The sequence below is a fragment of the Saccopteryx bilineata genome, chromosome 2, assembly GCF_036850765.1.
Source record: "Saccopteryx bilineata isolate mSacBil1 chromosome 2, mSacBil1_pri_phased_curated, whole genome shotgun sequence".
Taxonomy (NCBI): domain Eukaryota; kingdom Metazoa; phylum Chordata; class Mammalia; order Chiroptera; family Emballonuridae; genus Saccopteryx; species Saccopteryx bilineata.
The window spans coordinates 366001110-366025182 of record NC_089491.1 but is presented as its reverse complement, the minus strand read 5'-3'; the positions used below and the strand labels follow the sequence as shown (position 1 = coordinate 366025182).

Here is a 24073-nt window from a genome sequence, read left to right as displayed (position 1 = left end):
ACCCAGCCTTACACTTCTATATACTGCCAGTTTTCTAAAAACACACCTCCAGTCTGACTTCATAAAACCCTCAGTGACTTCCGGCTACCTGGTGGCTCTCCATCCTGCAATCAAGGCCCAACCAAATATAGCGAGAGCTTCATCTCCCTCCTTTCCTCCCTAAAGGAATGATGCTCCTACTGTCATGGTCCAGTGCCAAAGCCACCTCCTCTTACTACTCCTCCTTCCCTGACCCACTGCCTGCGTACCGTTTCCCTGCTGAGCTCCTAAAACACCTGGCACCTCTCTCAGTTATTTCATTCTCAATTATTTCATTTTAACTGGTATTGGGATTTATTTATTATTATTATTATTTTTTTGTTAAATGTTGAAGCCCCCACACGAGACTCAGGCGGGGCCCCCGTAGGAGCTCATCAATTTCTGTGTCTAGAATAAACGAATAAACCCAGGGAGTCTCCTCGAAGGAGAAACCTCGTCAACTGCAGGCTAAAACTGGCCTAGCTAGTCCTTTTCTTCTCAGAGATTCGGCGCAGCTACTGTCAAGGGTCGGTCGGAGCCGGAACGTTTCCCGGGCGCAGTAGAAGAAGATTGCAGACCACCAAGGGCTCGAGACCCCCGCAGCCCAACCGCAGCCCGCCCGCCCGCGGCTCAGAGGCACTGACCTCTGGCCTGCCTCGGAACGCCGTTGCGCCCGGAATCTTTCCGCCGTTGCGGCCGGGCACTTGCGGGAGAAGCGCGCCGGAACCGGAAGTCAGTGGAGGAAGAACAGTGAGAACACACTAATAGGACTTGGAGGATGAATGTCTCTAGCGTACTCGTGGCAGGAGGTAGGGTGCCTGGAATACTGGGTTTACTTCCCGTCTGCCCTTAGCCCTAGCTCCTGGAGTAGTTCCTCTCTCAGGTCCTATGTCCAAGTCTCCCTCTTGGAGTCCCACTTGAACCGACGGGTCGGTTTTGGTCCCCGAGCCTTGGAGCGATTGTGCTGCAATAGTACTAGGGGTCCGTGAATGGCTCCTTCCCGGACGGGGCGGCGGGCTCAGCTTCTAATAGTCGCTTGCAAACCCCTCTGGACTGTTTTCCTGTGGCTGCAGTATCAGAGTGACCTCACTTTTTTTTTTTTTTTTTTTTTTTGTATTTTTCTGAAGCTGGAAACGGGGAGACAGTCAGACTCCCGCATGCGCCCGACCGGAATCCACTCGGCACGCCCACCAGGGGGCGATGCTCTGCCCACCAGGGGGCGATGCTCTGCCCCTCCGGGGCGTCGCTCTGCTGCGACCAGAGCCACTCTAGCGCCTGAGGCAGAGGCCATGGAGCCATCCCCAGCGCCCGGGCCATCTTTGCTCCAATGGAGCCTTGGCTGCGGGAGGGGAAGAGAGAGACAGAGAGGAAGGAGAGGGGGATGGGTGGAGAAGCAGATGGGTGCTTCTCCTGTGTGCCCTGGCCGGGAATCGAACCCGGGACTCCTGCACGCCAGGCCGACGCTCTACCACTGAGCAAACCGGCCAGGGCCGCTCACATTGATTTTATAAAATTGTTTCTTATATAGGTTTTCCTCTGTTTGGAAACATAATTATGGTAGAAATCTTGGACAGTGTACATTAGAAAATAAAAATCGTTCTAAAATCTACCAGTCAGCCAAAACTAAAACATTTATAATAAACTTAAAATTTTTTATTTTATTTGGTTCCACCTGCGAAGTAGTGAAAGTGAATGTTCTTAACGAGATAATAATTAAAAAGAGATTCCTCTGCACTTAAAAATGTCAAAAATGGCCTGACCTGTGGTGGCGCAGTGGATCAAGCACTGACCTGGAACCATGAGGTCGCCAGTTCAAAAACCCTGGGCTTGCTTGGTCAAGGCACATTTGGGTGTTGATGCTTCCTGCTCTCCCACCCTTCTATCTTTCTCTGTCTCTCTCTCTAAAATTAATAAATAAAAATAATTTTTAAAAAAATGTCAAAAATGTTAAGTAGTTGAAATTGTTTTAAAGCCACACTTCTTGATGGACGTAAAGTAAGATTTCTAGGTAGTAAAACTTAGAACATATTCACAAAAATCAGAAGATATGGCCCTGGCCGGTTGGCTCAGTGGTAGAGCGTCAGCCTGGCGTGTAGGAGTCCCGGGTTTGATTCCCGGCCAGGGCACACAGGAGAAGTGCCCATCTGCTTCCCCATCCCTCCCCCTCTCCTTCCTCTCTGTCTCTCTCTTCCCCTCCCGCAGCCAAAGCTCCGTTGGAGCAAAGTTGGCCCAGGCGCTGAGGATGGCTCTATGGCCTCTGCCTCAGGTGCTGGAATGGCTGGTGGGCTTGCCGGGTGGATCCCGGTCAGGCGCATGCGGGAGTCTATCTGACTGCCTCCCCATTTCCAACTTCAGAGAAATACAAAAAAGCAAAAGAAAAAAAAAAGAAGACATGGGTAAAAACAACAAAAAGCCCTATTATTTAATTACATATAGATATGTTTTTAAAACTATTTTTTTAGATTTTTATTGATTTTAGAGAAAGGATATAGAGAAAAGCAGGGGGAGGAGTGGGAAGCATAAACTCATAGTTGTTTCACCTACGTGCCTTAAATGGGCAATCCGGGGTTTTGAACTAGTGACCTGAACATTCCAGGTCGACGCTTTATTCACTTTGCCACCAAAGGTCAGGCTAAAACAACTTATTTTAATGATTCTCCAGGAGAACTTAATATGCCCCACTAGTTCTTAAATTATGGGAAAGTCTATGTCACTTTGCAAAGGTTCTGGTCCAGATGCAAGTAACACTAAGGAAGTAGAATATCCCAACTTACATTTTGCTAAATTCTTCTTCTAGGGAGGTGGAGATTTTTTCCGTTACGATTAGGGTCATCCTTGTTCCAAGCCCTACATAATTCCTGTTGTCGGAAAAAATCCACTGCACCCAAGAAAATTACTCCTGACATTGCTTTCGACGACAAAAATACAAAGGAGTCTGGAAATGCCCTTCACAAGCTCTTCTCTTCAGAACAGCAGGCTTCTATCTTGCGTGTGTTGAATACAGCATCTAATAAAGAACTTGAAGCTTTCAAATTGCTTCGTGGAAGAAAATCCATCAATATCATACAGCACCGAGAAAAGTTCGGACCATTTCAAAATTTGGAAAGTTTAATGACTGTGCCCTTGTTCCAGTATAAAACTACCGTTCAAGTTTGTAATTCCATTCTTTGTCTAGAGACTGGAGGGAAGAAAAGAAAATCACAGGAAAACCGGCTCTTGAGAAAGCTCATCAAACCAGAAATAGAAAGAGAGAGACTTAAGGTATATCCTTTTTCTTTTTTTTGGTGACAGAGAGAGGGACAGATAGGAACAGAGAGACAGGAAGGGAGAGAGATGAGAAGCATCAATTCTTTGTTGCAGCATCTTATTTGTTCATTGATTGCTTTCTCATATATGCCTTGAGGGGTGGCAGGGGCTACAGCAGACTGAGTGACCCCTTGCTCAAGCCAGTGACCTTGAGCTCAAGCTGGTGACCTCGGGGTTTCAAACCTGGGCCCACTGTGTCCCAGTCCAATGCTGTATCCATTGTGCCACCGCCTGGTCAGGCCCCTTTTTCTTTTTGTATTTTTCTGAAGTGAGAAGCAGGGAGGCAGAGAAACAGATTCCCACATGTGCCTGTCAGGGATCTACCTGGCATGCCCACCAGGGGGCGATGCTCTGCCCATCTGGGACATTGCTCCGTTGGGGCTGGAGCCATTCTAGAGCCTGAGTTGGAGGCTATGGAGCCGTCCTCAGTGCCTGAGGCACCTTTTTCTTAATGTGTTATTTGCCTAAAGGTCTACCGGAAAGTTCTGTCCGTTTTTGGAATTAAAAAATACAAACTTTTCTTACCGTCAATAGACTTTATTAAATAATATAATTGCCGTTATTAATGATTTCTTGCCAGCATGAGGGCAATTTGTATATCCCATTTTTGAAAAATGTTTTATCTTTTTTTTTTTTTTAATATTTTTATTCATTTTAGAGAGGAGAGAGAGAAGGAGAGAGAGAAGGGAGGAGCAAGAAGCATCAACTCCCATATGTGCCTTGACCAGGCAGGTCCAGAGTTTTGAACTGGCGACCTCAGTGTTTCCAGGTCAACACTTTTATCCACTGTGCCACCACAGGTCAGGCTGTTTTACCTTTTGATGCGAAAAATTGAACCAGTGCTTGTTTGATATCTTCTTTATTTTTGAATTTTTTGCCCTTCAAAAAATTTTGTAAGGACAAAAACAAGTTATAGCCAGAGGGTGCTAAGTCTGGGGAATATGGTGGATGTGACAGACATGCTTCTGTAGCATTTCTTCCTTGTTGAAATTCGTAAAAACTAGTGGTGTAAATGAACTTTATCAGTAGCCATGGGTACACTATCACTTCACACATAAGACTAATGTGAATCAACTTTGTTTTAGTTAATTTGCTACGTCAGTATGTATACATTAAGTGATAAAAATAGAGAGGCACACATGCCCCAAATAAACATGTGCTTACGTGTCGAAACTTGTTGTGATAGAAACGGACAGAACTTTCCGGTAGACCTTATATTTCAGAGCCTACTTTGCAAAGCACTATTCTAGGCACCAAGACCAGGTTCTTCTGGCAGCTTATAGTTTAGTTGGTGGGTCCAGATGTACACATATTAATAGATAACTTATTATACAAAGTAGTATGTGATCAATACCAAAGAATCAGATGAGTCCTGGACAGTTGGCTCAACGGATAGTGTCGGCCTGGCATATGGACGTTTGGTCAGGGTATACAAGAGAAGTGACCATCTGCTTCTTTCCCCCTCCTCCTTCCACAGCCAGTGGCTCAAATCGGTCCACTGGATGAGCCTCAGGAGCTAAAAATAGCTTGGTTGATTGAGCATCGGCCCTAGATTGGGGTTGCCAGGTGAATCCTGGGCAGGGCACATGTGGAAATCTGTCTCACTATATCCCTTCTTCTCACTTAAAAAAAAAAAGAATGAGATGTAAAGATGATAAATTAGCAGGTCAGAGGAGAGAGAACCCTGGGCTGGGACTGTTGGGGAACGTTTACTGGAAGAACTCAACTTGATCTTTGAGGGAGAGAATTAGGCTAGCTGGAAGATGAGGGCATTCTAGGAAGAAAAAGCAGTGATGTAGATAGAGAAGTAGGTCTGTGCAAGGTTTATTTAAAAGAATGTTGAGCTACCTGGCTGCGTCTGACAGTTATGTTGAGAGTAATGAGAAATTAAGAGAGTAACTTTAGGACATTATACCAGTCTTCCCAGCAGGATTTAAAGTTATTTTCTTACCCCCTACCCCTTTAAAAAGCATCTTTTTCAGTGTTGTCTTAATGTCAGACATTGAACCCTGTAGGAATTTAAGTCCTGTATTGCATTACTTGATAAAAAAAATTTTTTTTTACCCTGGCTGGACAGCTTGATTGGTTAGAGCATTGTCCCAATATGCAAAGGTTGCAGTCCAATCCCGTCAGGGCATATACAGAAACAGATCTGTATTTTGTCAGTCTGTCTCCCTTTCTGTCTAAAATCAATACATTAAAAATATATATTTTTGCCTGACCTGTGGTGGCTCAGTGGATAAAGCATCGACCTGGAAATGCTGAGCTCGCCAGTTCGAAACCCTGGGCTTGCCTGGTCAAGGCACATATGGGAGTTGATGCTTCCTGCTCCTCCCCCCTTCTCTCTCTCTGTTTCTCTCTCCTCTCTAAAAATGAATAAATAAAAAAATTTTCAAAAAAATATATATATATTTTCCCCCAGCTTTGAGATGTAACTGACATATAACATATATAGGTTTAATTGATAAATATTCTTATCCTATAACAATAAGCACAGTTTTTTATGTACCACTGTTGTCAGTTTGGGGGGTATTACGGATAGTTTTTGAAAACCCAATGGCCTGACCAGTGGTGGCGCAGTGGATCGAGCATAGACCTGGAATGCTGAGGTCCCCAGTTTGAATCCTCAAGGTTACCTGCTTGAGTGCAGGGTCACTGTCTTGAGTGTGGAATCAACATGATCTCAAAATTGCTGGTTTGAGCCCAAAGGTTGCTGGCTTCAGCTAGAGGTCACTGACTCTGCTTGAGCACCCCCTGCAGCAACTGAGTTGATGCTTCTCACTGCCTCTCCTCCTCTCTCCCCCAAAAAAGAAAATAAACCTGGCCAGATAGCTTGGTTGGTTAGAGCATCGTCCGCATGTGCAAAGGCCGCAGGTTTGCTCTCCAGCTATAGCATGTATAGGAACAGATCAGTGTTTCTGTCTGCCTGTCTCTCTCCCTCTCTCTCTAAAACCAGTAAATAACATTTAAAAAAAGGAAGAAAACCTGATGAAAGCTATGGATCCTTTTAGAAAAAAAAGAATGTTGCAGATACTTTCAAAGGACTTGGAGATTTCATTAAGTCCATCCATGGACCCTGATAGAACTCTTGCTGCAGGTGATCTGGTACATATTTCAACCAACTTTTTCAGGATTTAGATTTTCATTTAATTTTATGGCTAAAACTACGATTTATACTCAGATTATAGTGGAGTTGCGTTTTATGAGCGTCAAATAGCATTTGGAGGGCTTGGTTCTAAAGTCAGTTTGTATGGAGAAAATCATGCAGGAAAGTCCTTTAAAAAAATCTTTTGTCGCCTGACCTGTGGTAGCACAGTGGATAAAGCGTCGACTTGGAAACACTGAGGTCACCGGTTCAAAACCCTAGGCTTGCCTGGTCAAGGCACATATGGAAGTTGATGCTTCCAGCTCCTCCTCCCTTCTCTCTCTCTCTCTTCCCCCCCTCTCTCCCCCCTCTAAAAATGAATAAATAAAATGAAAAAAAAAATCTTTTGTCGCTTTACCTGTGGTGGCACAGTGGATAAAGTATCAACCTGGAATGCTGAGGTCACTGGTTCAAAACCCTGGGCTTGCCTGGTCAAAGCACATATGGGAGTTGATGCTTCTTGCTCCTCCCCCCTTTCTCTCCCTCTCTGTCTCTCTCTCTCTCAGTCTCTTGCTCTCTCCCCTCTCTAAAATGAATAGTCTTTAAAAAATTAAAAAAAAAAAAATTTGTCCATGAAGTACTGTAGGCAACTTGGTTCAGTAATTCTTATGCACATGAAACCTTGAGAATCACTGAGTTAAAGAAAGGAACCAAAAGGACTGTATTTTGTAGATGTCTGGGCATCCAAACTATTTTTTAAATTTAATTGAGAACAGGGGAAGCAGAGAGACAGACTCCTGCATGCGCCCTGACCAGGATCCACGCAGCAAGTCCCCTATGAGGTGATGCTCTGCCCATCTGGGGCACTGCACCATTGCTTGGCAACTGAGCTATTTTTAGTGCCAGAGGCCACCAAGCCATCCTCAGCACCCAGGACCAAGGCCAACTTGCTCAAATCAATTGAGCTATGGCTGCAGAAGAAGGGGAGGGAGAAAGAAGTCTGTAGGGGGAAGGTGGAGCAGTTGGTGCTTTTCCTGTTTTCCCTGACCTGGACTCAAACCTGGGACATCCACACATGGGGCTGATGCTCTACCACTGAGCCAACCAGCCAGGGCCCAAAACCATTCTGCTTTTAATGGATGTTTATCCATTCCTTAGCAGTGAGAGAGATGAGTATAGAATTATGAAATGTTTCTGTTTATCTGCATGTTAACTTATTTGTACATATAACTAAATGTGGGAGTGAGGTGATGCCATTGTACTATATGTCCAGCCCAGTCTTGGCACAGAGCTAAATCCATGTATCTAGTTACCTATTATACATCTCCCCTTAGAAGGCAATCTGAACTCAGTACAGTAAAAAACTCCCCCAACCTTCCCAAGCTTATCTGGTTCCTATGATCATCTGGATTAATGATGCCATACAGTCACTGCAATAAAACTGTAGTTGTCCTCCTTGACATCCCACATGTCACTTCTGCTCCCATTTTCATTGACCTGTCTCTTGTCCTTCTGTTACTGTCTTAGATTCTTAATACTTTGTCATGTAAGAGATACCCAACACAAACCCCTACCTCTAGTTTAGCCTTCATCTTTCACGCAGCTGTCCCATGATCCTTTTTTTTTTCTTTTTTTTTTTACAAATAGAGAGTCAGAGAGAGGGATAGATAGGGACAGACAGACAGGAATGGAGAGAGATGAGAAGCATCAATCATCAGTTTTTTGTTGCGACACCCTAGTTGTTCATTGATTGCTTTCTCACCTGGGTCCTCAGCATCCCAGTCCGATGCTCTATCCACTGCGCCACTGCCTGGTTCTTTCTGAAATGCAAATCTCATGTTACGGTTAAATGGTATATGCTTTGGTGGCTCTCTGTAGCTCTCAGGATAAAGTTACTTTTTGTAGAAATCTGTCCACCGCTCTGTCCCTTTCCATCTTATACTCTTATTTCACTGCCTGTCAGGTGTCAAACCAGACCATCTATGTGGACATCTGGGTGAAATAACTTCCCGTTTACTATTTTACTCATTCTCCTAGCCCTCTGTATTAGGTCCTCCCTGACCATTCCTTTTTTTTTTTCTTTTTTTTTTTTTTACAGGGACAGAGAGAGAGTCAGAGAGAGGGATAGACAGGGACAGACAGACAGGAATGGAGAGAGATAAGCATCAATCATCAGTTTTTCCTTGCGAGTCCTTAGTTGTTCATTGATTGCTTTCTCATATGTGCCTTGACCGCGGGCCTTCAGCTGCCCAAGTAACCCCTTGCTCGAGCCAGCGACCTTGGGTCCAAGCTGGTGAGCTTTTGCTCAAACCAGATGAGCCTGCGCTCAAGCTGGCGACCTCTGGGTCCTCTGCATCCCAGTCCAACGCTCTATCCACTGCGCCACCACCTGGTCAGGCCCATTCCTTTTCTTTAGAGTGTAAGTTGTATTGTGATATAATGTGTGGCTATGCTTCTGGTTCTCCAGTATGTAGCAGTCCTCAGCAACATGTGAATGCCTATCTTGAGCCAGGTGCTGAGAACTGAATGCTACTGGTTACCTTTAGGTAATTGCTCCTGCATTTCTTGAACAATTCTCAGTTCATAAGCTGTCAATATATTTCTACCACATAAACTAATTTGACTTTCTGACTTTGTAGCTTAAATTTTGTCTGTCAAAATGTTTAAACCTGTAATTAAATCAGGCTTTTTCTTGTAGGCAGTTAATAGTATCGTATCTGTTGTTTTTGGTACTCGAAGAATTGCCTGGGCTCACCTTGACCGTAAATTGGCAGTGTTGGACTGGCAGCACAGTGAATGCTGCCGGTTGATGAAAGGAACATACGTGTCATCTGTCTATTTAGAAGAGGTAAGGTGCTTACACCTCTGATTACTACCTGGTAAAAGATCCTTTTATAGTTTAATCTACTAGTCCAAAAGGAATGTAATGAAATAGTTGAGTTGAGGGATTTTCTTTTGGTACTTATCACTCACCTATTCCAATCATTTTCCATCACCAGTGACTTATTAAAAAATTGAATCATTTATTTTAAGAAATCTCTATATAGAAAAAGATACTGAAAAAAAAGGTAAACTACATTATTCTAAATGTTATACAATTAAATCACTATCTTCATAAAGTTTATTTATTTATTTTGCATTTTTCCGAAGCTGGAAACGGGGAGACAGACAGACTCCTGCATGTGCCCGACCGGGATCCACCCGGCATGCCCACCAGGGGGCGTCGCTCTGTTGCATCCAGAGCCATTCCAGCACCTGAGGCAGAGGCCACAGAGCCATCCTCAGCGCCAGGGGCATCCCTGCTCCAATGGAGCCTTGGCTGCGGGAGGGGAAGAAAGAGACAGAGAGGAAGGAGAGGGGGAGGGGTGGAGTAGCAGATGAGCACCTGGCCGGGAATCGAACCCGGGACTCCCGCACACCAGGCCAACGCTCCACCACTGAGCCAACCGGCCAAGGCCATAAAGTTTATTTTTTAAAATGCTATTACTTACTCTCATTTGAGTCATTGAAAGCTTGTGAGTTGGGCAGTAAATATCATTCTGATTATACCTATGAAAACTGGTTCAATCAAGCATTTGATATTTTCAGTCAGGTATAGTTGACTGATTTTAGGCTAGTTATTCGAACCGAACCACAGAAATTTTTTAAAAGTTAATAAAAGTTTTAACTTGCCTAACCTTAAAGTCAATATAGATTTTAGAAATTATGAACCCACTTTACAGATGAATAAAGTAGTACTAACGACTAAGTTTGTCTTAGCTCATCTAACCAGAATTGCCTGTCTTGACACTCTTATAAAGTATTTTTCAATTATGTATTTCAAAATTATCAGCAATAAAATGTTATGTAACTTTACTTTTAAAATAGAAGTGGGACAGAGAGGGAACCCAAACAATAATTTCTGCTCATTTATTTTATTTTATTTTTTAAAGATTTCTTCAGTCATTTCAAAGATGCCTAAAGCTGACTTCTATGTTTTGGAAAAAACAGGACTTTCACTTCAGAATTCAACTCTGTTTCCTGTACTGTTACATTTGCATATCATGGAAGCCATGCTGTATGTCTTATTAAATACAACTTTTTCCCAGGGTGGCCAGCATCAGGTGCTGAGCATGAACCGAAATGCAGTGGGGAAACACTTTGAACTGATGGTTCGTGACACCCGGACTAGTGGAAAAGAACTAGTGAAGCAGTTCCTCTTAGACTCTGTCCTGAAGGAAGAGCCGCGGGTGTTCTTCCCACCAGACAAGATAGTCCACTACAGACAGATGTTTTCATCCACTGAACGAAACAGAATAGAAGAGTTGTATGATTCATTATTACAAGCTGTTGCCTTCTATGAATTAGTAGTGTTTGACACTGAACCTTAACTTCTGGTAATTTATATGTTATCTGCTCTAACATTGTATTTGTTAGGTTTGAAGTTGTAAAAACCAACTGTTTTGACATCCATGCTAATGGAGGAGAAAATGTTTGTGTGTATTTAATGTTTAAAGTCAGATTTTTGGCTGTTGAATGGTTTAAACAATAATACGCCAGGGTCAAATCCATAAATATTTTATGAGATTTTATACCTTTTAGGTTTATTAAACAGTAAGATACCTTCTAAGTAGGCAAAACATGAAACAAAATTATCTTCCCTTAAAAAGCAAGTACCATCTAAAGAATTTGCTGAAATAGGGAATAGTGAGTTTTCCTGGGTGGTGTTCATTGTGGGAATAAAGCTAAACATAACTGATAACACAGCTTGATGAATCCTCTTATTCTATAAACAGAATGTGGTTTGACACACTGCCTCCAAAGGCTCAATCTATCAAGCCCAGAATAAACAAGCTTTGTCTAACAGACGCATTATGTCACTGAAATCTTTTACTTGACTAACCATCTTTTGAGAAAAGTAACACTTATTTTCCCACATTTCTCCATTTTCCATATTATCTGTTGTAGTTCAGGCCTTTGTTATGTCTCACTTGTACTGAACCCAAGTCTCTTTGATGTCAAGCATTAAGTCTTCTTTAATCTAAAAGTGAAATGTAATTTTGGGGAAAAATTCAAAGAATCATAAATATATAAAATAAGTGGAAGTGTTCCCTCTCAGCATCTCCTGACTCCCTCAGAGTCAGGTATATTCTTGATTGAAACTTGTTGCCGTGCACATGTACACCTCTACAGTTACAGGGGCGGGCAACGGAGGTGTACAGCTGTTCATATGGGAAAACATTCACTACAAAACTAAACAAGAAGCCTGAGCAGGAGGTGGCGCAGGGGATAGTGTCAGATTGGGACACAATGGACCTGGGTTCGAGACCCTGGGGTCGCCAGCTTGAACACAGGCTCATCTGGTTTGAGCAAGGCTCACCAGCTTGAGCCCAAGGTCGCTGGTTTAAGCAAGGGGTCACTTGGTCTGCTGTAGCACATAAGAGAAAGCAATCAGTGAACAACTAAGATGCCGCAACAAAGAATTGATGCTTCTCATCTCTCTCCCTTCCTGTCTGTCTGTCCCTATCTGTCCCTCTCTCTGTCTCACAAAAAACAAACAAACAAAAACTAAACAGTAAGCCCTGGCAGGTTAGCTCAGTTGGTTAGAGTATCATCCCAACATGCCAGGGTTGTGGGTTTGATTCCTAGTCAAAGCACATACACGAGTCAACCAGTGAATGCATGAATAAGTAGAACGATAGATCAATATTTCTCTCTCTCCTTTTCAATAAAATTAAAAGAAATTTAAAAATAAATAAATAATAATACAAGAGTAAACTGTTTCATGTACTCCCAACCGTAAACCTACTTTACTCACCCTCATTCATTGTTGTAAACATAAACATCTCTACCTTGGAAATGTAGATATCTCAAACTATACATGTCTAAAACCATTCTTGCCCTGGCCGGTTGGCTCAGTGGTACAGTGTCGGCCCTGCGTGTAGATGTCATGGGTTTGATTCCCAGCCAGGGCACACAGGAGAGGCGCCCATATGCTTCTCCACCTCTCCTCCTCTCCTTCCTCTCTGTCTTTCTCTTCCCCTCCAGCAAAGGCTCCACTGGAGCAAAGTTAGCCCAGGCACTGAGGATGGCTCTAGTTGCAATGGAGCAATGCCCCAGATGGGCAGAGTGTTGCCCCCTAGTGGGCTTACTCGGAAGATCCCGGTTGGGCACATGTGGGAGTCTGTCTCTGTCTCCTAGCTTCTCACTTCAGAAAAATAAAAATAAATAAAATTAAAAAACCATTTTCTTCCTCCAAATCCCCTCCTTTGCTACTGTTTTACTTTGGTAAATAGCCTCACCAACCATCCAGTTGTTCATGAAAGACACATGGTGATCTAATTCCCACATATTTCTGTAAATAGCTATAAGTGAAAATGTGACTCTTAGACATTTATAGGCTAGGATATTAAATATTGAAAAGTCATCAAAATTTGTTTTTAAATCATAAAAATTAATCTAAATTTAACAGGAATTAATCACCTTTAAGAACTGAGAAAAGGCCCTGGCCAGTTGGCTCAGTGGTAGAGCATCGGCCTGGCGTGCAGAAGTCCCGGGTTCGATTCCCGGCCAGGGCACACAGGAGAAGTGCCAATCTGCTTCTCCACCCCTCCCCCTCTCCTTCCTCTCTGTCTCTCTCTTCCCCTCCCGCAGCCAAGGCTCCATTGGAGCAAAGATGGCCCGGGCGCTGGGGATGGCTCCTTGGCCTCTGCCCCAGGCGCTGGAGTGGCTCTGGTTGTCGCAGAGCATCGCCCCCTGGTGGGCAGAGCGTCACCCCCTGGTGGGCATGCCGGGTGGATCCCGGTCAGGCGCATGCGGGAGTCTGTCTGACTGTCTCTCCTCGTTTCCAGCTTCAGAAAAATACAAAAAAAAACAAACAAAAAAAAAAAAAAAAAAGAACTGAGAAAGAAATTTTACCCAAATTATGTTGAAGTTATTAAAAATTCTATGGAATTAAAAAAAAATGCCTCAGCTCCAGTATGTTATAGTCTATATCCAAACCTATACAATTTCCTTATTTACCCAGATGATTATATCTGGAATTCCTATATACATATTGGATAAAAAGCCTTTTAGTTTTAGCCTTTAATAAATCAACATACTATCAATACAAATAGGTTAAATAGGTAAAAACATATCTTCATACACATTTTAAGCAGTTATACAACTATTTTTCAACTGTACAATATTAGGATCCTTACCTTTCGAGGTAAAAATGTAATTCACCTGATAATGTAACTGAATATTAAGCTAATAATAAACACTTCAAACACGAAACTATTTTCAGGTACACCTGATTATCTAATTGCAAAATAATTTTAAGTGAAATGTGGTATTTTAAAGTCTTGTAATTAAAGATACATAGGCAGGTGGGAAGGTATTGTAGAATTGGGTACCTGAAACCTGTATAATTTTGTTAACCAGTGTCACCCCAATAAATTCAATTATTAAATATAAAAAAATAAAAATACATATTTTCTCCAAAAACATAACCTTAAGTAGAAATGGCTATTATTTAGAAATCCTTGAACACTGGAATTGCCTGGTCAAGGCACATATGGGAGTTGATGCTTCCTGCTCCTCCCCTCTTCTCTCTCCTCTTTAAAAAATCAATAAATAAAATCTTAAAAAAAAAAAACCCAAAAAATAAAAACCAAAAGGCATGACCCTGGTGGTACAGTGAATAAAGCGTCAACCGAGAATATTGGGGTCACCTATTCAAAAGACTGGGATTGCCTGCTCAAGGCACATATGGGAGCTGATACATTCTGCTCCTCCCCCCTTCTCTCTTTCTCTCCACTCTCTAAAATGAGTAAAAAATAAATAAAGAAATCCAATAGTAGAATCCGTCTGTTCAGAGCCATCCTCAACATCCGGGACTGATGTGCTCAGACCAATTGAGCCAGGAATGTGGGAAGAGGCAAGAGAGAAAGGGGAAGAGGAGGGGTGGAGAAGCAGATGTCACTTCTCCTGTGTGCCAACTGGGAGTCGAACCCAGGACATCCACACACTTGGCTGACGCTTTACCACTAAGCCAACTGGCCAGGGCCCTCTGTTACATTTTTAAGGAATAGCATTAAATACTTTTCCAAAGGAGATACATAAACTTCATTAATATCTTTATGAAATAAAACATCAATGATAGAAAAATACAAGAAAAATGTACAAGATAAGTGATTTGAATTGGCAAAATATACAATATATCACATGTATGGTTGCTAAAAAATATTTATGAAAACAGCAATTCATAATTTTGATTTCACTTTGTCAACATTCAATAGTAAAATATGCTGGAGGAGGGTACCTAAAATTAAATTATCAGGAAGATCTTTTTGAAAAATGAAACATTTTCATAGGAAGTTTTCTTATGCATTATATATGAAATTTTGCATTCTGGATTATATAAATGTATTTAAAAGATTCATATTTTAAATAAAAATCATCTATGAGATTCATATTTACAACTTAACAGCGTAGTGACACTGGTTGGAGAGAGGTGGGTTAAAGGTACCAGGAAAGGGAGAACGTACTGATTAGTTTAGCATTGAAACATCTTTAGGAATACTTTAGTGAACTCTATATCCTAGAAACAGCTCACTCACATACAACAATGCTCCAACAAAGCTAAATCAGGTGATACAGAAGAATTTTAAAAAGAATACCACTGCATCATAAATAATTTGTAACTCCAATGTTTTCATTTTAAATATTTGCACACTAATAAAAAATATACAAATAGTCTTTTAAATGTACACTGATATAAACTCCCACAAAAAAAACAACATAAAAATGTATCTTAACGACCATATAATAAGCTGTACAAGGTACTGTTAATGTGGAATATTAAGGGAAGTCAGCTGCCAAAGTGTTCACAGTATCTTTTGAAATGTTAAGGTGGATTCCTTCAAGGTAGTGCAGGAACCTGTCAAAATTATAAGGAAAAACCATTTAATATTAATATTTCAATATTAATCTTGAAATAGCTATCTAAAATGTTGTATTTATAGAATCTTTACCTTCTTTTACTCTTTCCTTGTTCTTTTAACTTTTCAGTTCTACAAATGTTTCGAAGAGTTGGCAAGTATTCAATTATACTAGCTTGTCTATTGCTCAGGTTCAGAAGAGATCGGTTAGAAAATACACTTTTAATGACAGCTATCCTTTTCCAAGCAGAACTGTGAATTGAAAGTAATGCATTACTTTTAATTTTTAATGCCCAATAAAAAATGCAACAATCCCAAACACAATGAGCTTCTGGTCTGTTTCACCCTGCTTATGATCTAGACTGGATTAACTGGATTCCAGATTAATTTCCTGTGTCATTTTCAACCCATGCACCACTCCCAAACTGAAACATCTCTAATGGCTACCTGCTATATGCCACAGCAAGTGCAAATCCCTTTCCCTGTCTGAATGACAGTCCCAAATCTAGACCACCCTAATCTCAGTTTTCTTTCCAGCATTCAGGCTGGTCTCCTTAACTGTCTCGTTAGAAGCTACATTATTTATTAGACTCAAGGGCTTACAATGATTACTAAAGCCTCCTATTTCAAAGTTAGTAAGAAAAACCTAGCAATTTCCCCATTACCATTTACTATGAAAAAATAAAAAAAAATACAAGGTACGTAAGACTTACTCTAAATTAGCAGCAGACTGACTAAAGTACACATTGTTGCGCTTTTGTGAAACAGAAAAAGTAAGGTCTTTCATTGGATCTCTGCCTAATTTCTTGCAAGAATTCAAGTTTTCCAATGCTTGTGATAGAGAGGAAGAACATTTAGTAAAACTGAGAGCTTCTACAGCTGCCTTTAATTCTGCAGAGCTTTGAGAAGTCCATCCATCACTGCTTTCAAGACTAAACTCATCACAAAGTCCACTTTTAATCTTTCCATTTGTCCAACTAAAGTCATTTTTACCAAGTTCCTTTTGTCCCGTTACATCAGTTAAAAGGGCATCTAAGAAGGACATATTATCCATGAACTCAGCGAGAGAGTTTAAACAGTGAGAAACAAGAGCAGAACACTTTTTTTCCGCCGGTGTTTTATGACGAGAAATAGATTCGATGTTAGATTCTAAACATTTGCTTTGTTTCCTTGTGTCTGAATTGCTTTCTTTGGCTTTGCTTTCTTCTGAATTTGAGGAAGAAGATGCAGGGCACAAGCAAAGAAATTCATCCACATAGTTCAAGCTGGTGTCAAATAAGTCACTATCATCTAGAATTATCATCTTTTTCTTATGTTTCTTTTTTTGTGACTTTTTCAATGACTTCTCTCCAGAAAGTTTCTTCACAAGACATTTCCTATTTTTTGTTGCTGCACTGGTGTCCACACTTACTGATGAACCACAAAGTTTTTCTGTTTCTGGAATGATATCAACAGGTAATGGTAGGATAAACTCAAGATTACTATATAAGAAATCTACATTCCACATTTGGAATTCTGTAAGAAGCTGGATGAGCTGATGCCATTCTTCCTTTGTTTTGATTTTGTGCTGAAAAACAGTTTTGAGTAAAGAAATGTTAAAACAATACATAGTTTAAACATTGTTCTACCTATATAAATATGTCATCTGTATTCTATTTTCAAAGAACTACCCCTCTTAAATTATTAACCTACAGTTTCTTATTACATCAAAATAGTATTAAGAATCTAAAAAATAGCCTGACCAGGCAGTGGTGCAGTGGATAGAGTGTTGGACTGGGACATAGAGGACACAGGTTCGAAACTCCAACGTTGCTGGCTTGAGCGTGGGATCATAGACATAACCCCATGGTTGCTGGCTGGAGCCCAAAGGTCGCTGGCTTGAAGCTCAAGGTTGCTGGCTTCAGCAAGGGATCACTGGCTCAGCTGGAGCCCCCAGGTCAAGGCACATATGAGGAAGCAATCAATGAACAACAAAGGAACCGAAATGAAGAATTGATACTTTTCATTTCTCTCCCTTCCTATATGTTGGTTCCTATCCATCTCTCTCTCTCTCTGCCCCCCCCTCCAAAAAAAAGAATCTAAAAAATAGCCTGGCTGCCTAATCAGGTGGTGGCGCAATGGATAGAGTGACGGACTGGGACACGGAGATCCCAGGTTAGAAACCCCAAGGTTGCCAGCTTGAACACAGGCTTAATCCAGCTTGAGTGTGGGGTTGCTGGCTTGAAGCCCAAGGTTGCTGGCTTGAGCAAGGGGTCACTCACTCTGCTGTAGCCCCCTCCCCCCGTCAAGGCACACATGAAAATGCAATCTGAACAACTAAGGAGCCACAATGAAGAACTGATGCTTCTCATCTCTCTCCTTGCCTGCCTGTCCCTATCTGTCCCTCTCTCTGTCACACACATACACACACACAAAAAAGCCTGGCCTGTGATGGTACAGTGGGCAAAGTATTTGACCTGGAGTGCTGAGGTCGCCAGTTTAAAACCCTGGGACTGCCCTGTTAGGGCACATATGGGAAGTAACTGCCATGGGTTGATGCTTCCTGCTCCACCCAACCCTTTCTCTTCTTTCTCTGAAAATCAGTAAATAAAGTTTTTAAAAATATATATAAAAGATAAATTTAAACTGTTAATTTGAAGAATTCTCTAATGTTCAGTATACACCCCAATTCAGTAAGTAAAAGCTCATTTGTTTAAAAAATTGTTCTCTGAAAATTTTAATCTGAAATATCTCTAAGTTCTAGTCTCAATACTACAACATGCATTTAGGGCAATGCCTATGCACAATTTGTCAGAGCTTGAATGTGTTAAAATCAGAAATCTGAAGCCTATAAAAGTTATAAGCAAATGTAAGTTAACTTAAATATTTAAAAGACAGAAAGACTGAGAAGATGAAAAGGAACATAAATTTAACATTCCAAACTAGACATTGAAAATACCTTTAAAAATGAAAATAAATCTTCAGATGGGGAAAAAATGTTCCTAAGGCCAAACATGGTCTCAACACAGCCAGTGTCACATTTGGGAAGGTCTGTAGGATTCCTTTTAATATACTTAGGGTTATTTTTGGAATCAGGGCCATCTTCAGAGTGAATATGCTGTACATTTCTGCTGTTTCCTCCTTCAAAGTTAATAAAAGAAAGCTTTAGCTATACATATTTTTAACAAACTGTAGCGAGCAATTATTCAAAATCTAAAATCCTTTGGCATCTTTTGATCTTATACCTCCATTTTGTTCTTCTCCACATATGTATTTAATTCATAAAGAGTATAATACAAACATTTCTAGCATACATAAGTTAAATGAGGTGGTAGTGATGAGCTTACAAAACAATCCAACAGAAAAAAGTGCAAAGATTATAAACAAAGTCAGAGAAGAAATACTGTACAAATATCTAATACACTCATCAAACCATGTATAACTTGCCTGACCAGGCAGTGGTAAAATGGATGCAGGACTGGACTGGGACCAGGTTTGAGACCTTGAGTTTGCCAGCTTGAGCACAGGCTCATTTGGTTTGAGCAAGGTTAACCAGCTTGAGCCCAAGGTTGCTGGCTCGAGCAAGGGGTCACTCAGTCTGTGGTAGCCCTCTGGTCAAGGCACATATGAAAAAGCAATCAGGCCTGACCTGTGGTGGCGCAGTGGATAAAGCGTTGACCTGGAAATGCTGAGGTCGCCGGTTTGAAACCCTGGGCTTGCCTGGTCAAGGCACAAATGGGAGTTGATGCTTCCAGCTCCTCCCCCTTCTCTCTCTCTGTCTCTCTCTCTCTCTTCTCTCTCCCTCTCTGTCTCTCTCTCTCCTCTCTAAAAATGAATAAATAAAATTAAAAAAAAATTTTTTTTTTAAATTCTGGTTTCTCTTAAAAATAAAAAACAAAAAAACAAACAAAAAAAAGCAATCAATGAACAACTAAGGTGCTGCAACAAAGAATTGATAGAATTGATGCTTCTCATCTCTCTCCCTGTCTGTCCCTCTCTGTCTTTCTCTGTCTCTATCATAAAAAAAAATTCTTTGTCTCTGTCACAAAAAAAACAACACAACAAAAAAACCCAACCATGTATAACTTTTCTCATGATCATGGTAATACAAAGATACTGTTCATTTTTCACCCTTTTTATTTTTAGAGAGAAAGCAGTACAAGAGAGAGGGACAGACAGGAAAGGAGATGAGAAGCATCAACTCGGAGTTGTGGCACTGTAGTTGCACACTACTTTCATATACATGCCTTGAGCAGGGTACTCCAGCTGAGCCAGTGACCCCTTGCTCAAGTCAGCAACCCTAGGCTTCAAACCAGTGACCTTTAGGCTGAGGCCAATGACCCTGGGGTCATATCTGTGATCCCATGCTTAAGCCGGTGACCCCGCGCTCCAGCTGGTGAGCCTGCGCTCAAGCCGGTGACTTCAGGGTTTTGAACCTGGATTCTCAGTGTCCCAGATCAACAATCTATCCACTGTACCACTGTCTGGTCAGGCCATTTTTCGCCTTTTAAATTGGCAAATTAAAATGACTGATAATCTAGTTTTGTCAAAGTTACACATAAAAGAGCCATCATATATTCTTTGTGGGAACATAACCTTTTACAAATGTAAACTCTATAGCCTTTGGCCCAGCAATCACATGTCTAGAATTCTCTCCAACAGAAGTACTCACAGGCATGCTCAAAGATATATGTATAAAGATCTTTATTGCATACTTTAATGACAAACTAAAGATAACTTAAATGTGTCTAAATAGGTAAAGGCTAATCGAATTATGCTATATCTGCCTGACCAGGTGGTAGTGCAGTATATAGAACATCAGCCTGGGACGCAGAGGACCCAGGTTCAAAACCCCAAGGTTGACAGCTGGAATACCGGCCCATCCAGCTTGAGCAAAGGCTCATCTGGCTTGAGCGCGGGGTCACTTGCTTGAGTGTGGGATCATAAACATGATGCTTCTCATTTCTCTCCCTTCCTGTCTGTCCCTATTTGTCCCTCTTTCTGCCTCTCTCTCACTTAAAAAAAAAAAAAAAAAAGTTATATCTAATCAATTGTGGAAAAGCATGTAGCTGTGAAAAAGACTGGAGAGAGTACTGACAATAAATTGAAAAAAAGCAAACTGTTTAACTATATATAATATATATATAAATTAATATATATAATATAATATATATAATATATAAAAATATATAATATATCTGAAAGCTATATATATCTGAAAGATATATATATATAAAATATTAATTTTGCTAAATAAGTAGGTAGCGGTAGCAGTAACTAACAGAACTGCACCTTGATTTTATTTAAATATATGTGTATTTCCCCAAGTAGTACCCGTAACTACAGAACTATGACTATGGAGCATGGAAACCACAAACTATGAACTTCTTCAAGGAAGGAACCATGTCTTACTCATTCATGTTAGACAGGACCTGGCATGGAGAAAGTTCTCAATAAATGTCTGTGACTTGAATAAGGTAATGATGACTAGACATTGATAATAAAATAAAAATAAAGTATTTATGAAAAGAAAAAATTCTTAGGGAAAAAAGAATTATAGACTACTGAAGAAGTTAACAGGGACCTTACAACAAAGTCATATAAAAATAACATATATATGGAAAAGTCACCAATTTTTTAATAAGTGATAAAAAGAAGTTGCTAAATAATAGGATTCTATTTGTATATAAGAAACTATGTTTATAAATAAATAAGTAACAATTTGTTCTGGTTCAGTTTAATTCTATTTACCCACACTTAATGTTTGTAAAACTTTTCATCAACAAAGTTGACATATGTATGTTTATTTTTATGAGTAATATGATACCAAAAGTTCAAAATTTTTATAATCTTTCAGATATCTGGGTATAGCATAAATTTTAACACAGGGTCCCATTACAGAAATTTCTTTTATAACAGATCAACTTACGACAAAGGGATAATGGCCTTTCTTCTAAAAATCCACCTCCACTTCTAATCCAAAATTGTAAGTAAAGGATACTTTTTCTTATATCACAAGTATTTGCAGTTAACAGTGTTACAAAGTCTTTCACATCAGTTCTGAAATTCTCAGTTAAGCAGATCATCTGTAGGTAGCTGGCAACATTTAGCTGAGAGAGAGAGGGACAGGGAAGAAAGAAGAGAGGGAGGGAGAGAGGGGAAAGAAATATGGTCAACTGCAGAGTTCACAGAAATACATGAATAATACAAGTCTAAAAGTAAGACAAATTTTGCTAAAATTCCCATCATAAGTGCTTATTGAGAATGAAACTGAGTTGGAAAAATACAGTGTGTCCGTAAAGTCATAGTGCACTTTTGACCGGTTTCAGGAAAGCAACAGAAGACGATAGAAATGTGAAATCTGCACCAAATAAAAGGAAAACCCTCTCAGTTTCTGTAGGATGATGTGGCAGCATGTGCGATGCGCAGATGATGACGTAGCACCGTGTATACAGCGGAGCAGCCCACGGCCATGCCAGTAGAGATGTGGACGATACAGAGGAAAGTTCAGTGTGTTCTGTGGCTCGCTAAATTCGAATCTGTAACCAAAGTGCAACATGAATACCGGCGCGTTTATAATGAAGTGCCACCACATAGGAATAATATTACTCAAGTGGGATAAGCAGTTGAAGGAAACCGGCAGTTTGGTGGAGAAACTCCGTTCTGGTAGGCCATCAGTCAGTGACGAGTCTGTAGAGGATATACGGGATAGCTACCTAAGGAGCCCTAAAAAATCTGTGCGTGAGCCCACATCGAACTGTACTGAATAGGTATGAAACTGAGAGTTTTCCTTTTATTTGGTGCAGATTTCACATTTCTATCGTCTTTTGTTGCTTTCCTGTGACCGGTCAAAAGTGCACCATGACTTTACGGACACACTGTATAAAGGAAAATGTTAAAAAGCAATGTACTTCCTTTATTTCTTGTATATACATATAAAACTGCAAGCACATGTTTATGGAGATTGTACAATGTAGACCTTAAAGACAATTTTATTAAACTTTGAGACTACCCTTTAGGATTAAATAATGGTACAACTTGATGGAATATTTTACAGTCATTAAAGTATCAATATAAATACTATATATAATACTACTGAAAAACTTATTATATAATTTTTAGAAACCAGAATTAGAGAATTATATCAATGCATACATAAAAGTAAATTTTTTTTATATTCCAGCAATAAATAACTAAAATTGAAATCTTAAAATACCACTTACAACATCAAAACAACTAAATTTAATAAAATATGTGCAAGATTTATAAATTAAAACTATAAAACATTGCTGGGCCCTCACTGATTGGCTCAGTGGTAGAGCACTGGCCCAGCATGTGGAAGTCCAGGGTTCAATCCCCAGTCAGGGCACACAGGAGAAGCAACCATCTGCTTCTCTCCCCATTCCTCTCCCTTTTCCTCTCCTGCAGCCAGTGGCTCGATTGGTTTGAGCATCACCCAGGCACTGAGGATGGCTCAGTTGGTCCAAGTGTCAGTCTCAGGTGCTAAAAAGAGCCCAACTGATTTGAGCATCAGCCTAAGACAGGGGTTGCCAGGTGGATCCCAGTCAGGGTGTATGTGGGAGTCTGTTTCACTATCATCTCTCCTCTCGCTTAAAAAAATATTGTTGAAAGAAATTAAACCCCTCTCCTAAAAAATAAACTTCATAAATCAGAATCAATATTGTAAAACTGCCAGTTCTGAAATTGATTAGTCAATGCAATTCCCATCAAAACACCAAAATAAACTAGAAAAACTGGCATTCTGTTTCTAAAATTAACAGAGAAATAAATGACATGATAACCAACATAATTTTGCAAAAGAACAAAGTTGGAGGACTTACACTCCTTGATTTCAAGATTTTGTAAAGAGCAACATTAATCAAGATGTCATTTTTCACATGGATAAAAAGAATAGAGTAAGACTCATAGTCTATTGATTCGTGACAAAACTGGAAGCAATTCAATGGAAGAAAGATAGTCTTTCCAACAAACAGTGCTGAAACAATTGGATATCTATTGGGTAAACAAATGACTCATGTCTCAACTTGTTTTGCATATAAAACTTTAAATAGATCAAAGGGCTATATGTCAAAATTATAAACATTTTTTTATTTGGAGAGAGGAGAGGAAGCAGAGACAGTCTCCCATAACTGCCTCAACCGGGATCTACCCAGCAAGTCCACTGAGGGGGGTATACTCTGTCCATATGGGGGACTGCTCCATTGCTCAGCAACCGAGGTGGAGACCATGGAGCCATCCTCAGTGCCCCGGGGCCAACTCATTCCAATTGAGCCATGGCTGCAGGAAGGGGAGAGAGAGGGAGGGGGAGGGGAGGGAGGGAGAGAGAAGGAGAGAGAAAGAAGTGAGAGGGGAAGAGGTGAAGAAGATGGGCGCTTCTTCTGTGTGCCCCGACCAAGAATTAAACCCAGGACATCCACACACTGGGCTGACACTCCACACTAAGCCAACCAGCCAGAGCAAAAACTACAAACCTTCTATGACAAAAAAAAATCTTTGTAAGGCTGGGTTTGGTAAAGATTTTTCCAAGTAGGATACAAAACCCATGAACCATAAAAGAAAAATTTGGTAAACTGAACTTCATTAAAATTAAAATATTTTTACTCTTTAAAATTTAAAAAAATGCCTGACCAGGTGGTGGCGCAGTAGATAAGAGCGTTGAACTGGGATGCAGAAGACCCAGGTTGAGACCCCGAGGTCACCAGCTTGAGTGCAGGCTCATCTGGTTTGATCACAGCTCACCAGCTTGGACCCAAGGTCACTG

At 40.6% G+C, this 24073-nt stretch overlaps 3 protein-coding genes across 10 annotated transcripts in view; 1 reads left to right on the top strand and 2 right to left on the bottom strand.

Moving 5' to 3' along the window:
* The window catches only part of ADAP2 (ArfGAP with dual PH domains 2), a 123011-nt gene that overhangs the window by 51488 nt on the left and 47450 nt on the right, over positions 1-24073 (bottom strand). The gene's annotated exons all lie outside the window — the stretch shown is intronic.
* On the top strand, positions 760-13288 carry TEFM (transcription elongation factor, mitochondrial). Of its 3 annotated transcripts, none has more exons than XM_066263302.1 (4): positions 760-827; positions 2816-3279; positions 9108-9257; positions 10498-13288. In XM_066263302.1, exons 1-4 carry the CDS (start codon positions 797-799, stop codon positions 10777-10779), a joined length of 927 nt encoding a protein of 308 aa, XP_066119399.1. In that variant the 5' UTR covers positions 760-796; the 3' UTR covers positions 10780-13288. The 3 variants fall into 3 exon arrangements, with proteins under 3 accessions (XP_066119399.1, XP_066119396.1, XP_066119398.1); XM_066263299.1 differs by having other exon boundaries at positions 10342-13288; XM_066263301.1 differs by having other exon boundaries at positions 776-832; positions 2820-3279; positions 10342-13288.
* Positions 13413-24073, bottom strand: part of ATAD5 (ATPase family AAA domain containing 5) — a 57987-nt gene continuing 47326 nt past the window's right edge. Inside the window, exons 19-23 of the mRNA XM_066263288.1 lie at positions 21221-21401; positions 18251-18432; positions 16026-16879; positions 15406-15564; positions 13413-15311 (exon numbers count right to left, since the gene is read on the bottom strand). Coding sequence (XP_066119385.1) covers positions 15233-15311; positions 15406-15564; positions 16026-16879; positions 18251-18432; positions 21221-21401 — 1455 coding nt within the window. The 3' untranslated portion in view covers positions 13413-15232. The remainder of the gene's footprint in view (positions 15312-15405; positions 15565-16025; positions 16880-18250; positions 18433-21220; positions 21402-24073) is intronic.

Coding starts and splice junctions, on each gene's coding strand:
- TEFM (XM_066263299.1), top strand. CDS start 797: ATGAATGTCTCTAGCGTACTCGTGGCAGGAG. Junction 828..2,815: donor TAGCGTACTCGTGGCAGGAG/GTAGGGTGCCTG, acceptor TTCTTCTTCTAG/GGAGGTGGAGATTTTTTCCG. Junction 9,258..10,341: donor CATCTGTCTATTTAGAAGAG/GTAAGGTGCTTA, acceptor TATTTTTTAAAG/ATTTCTTCAGTCATTTCAAA.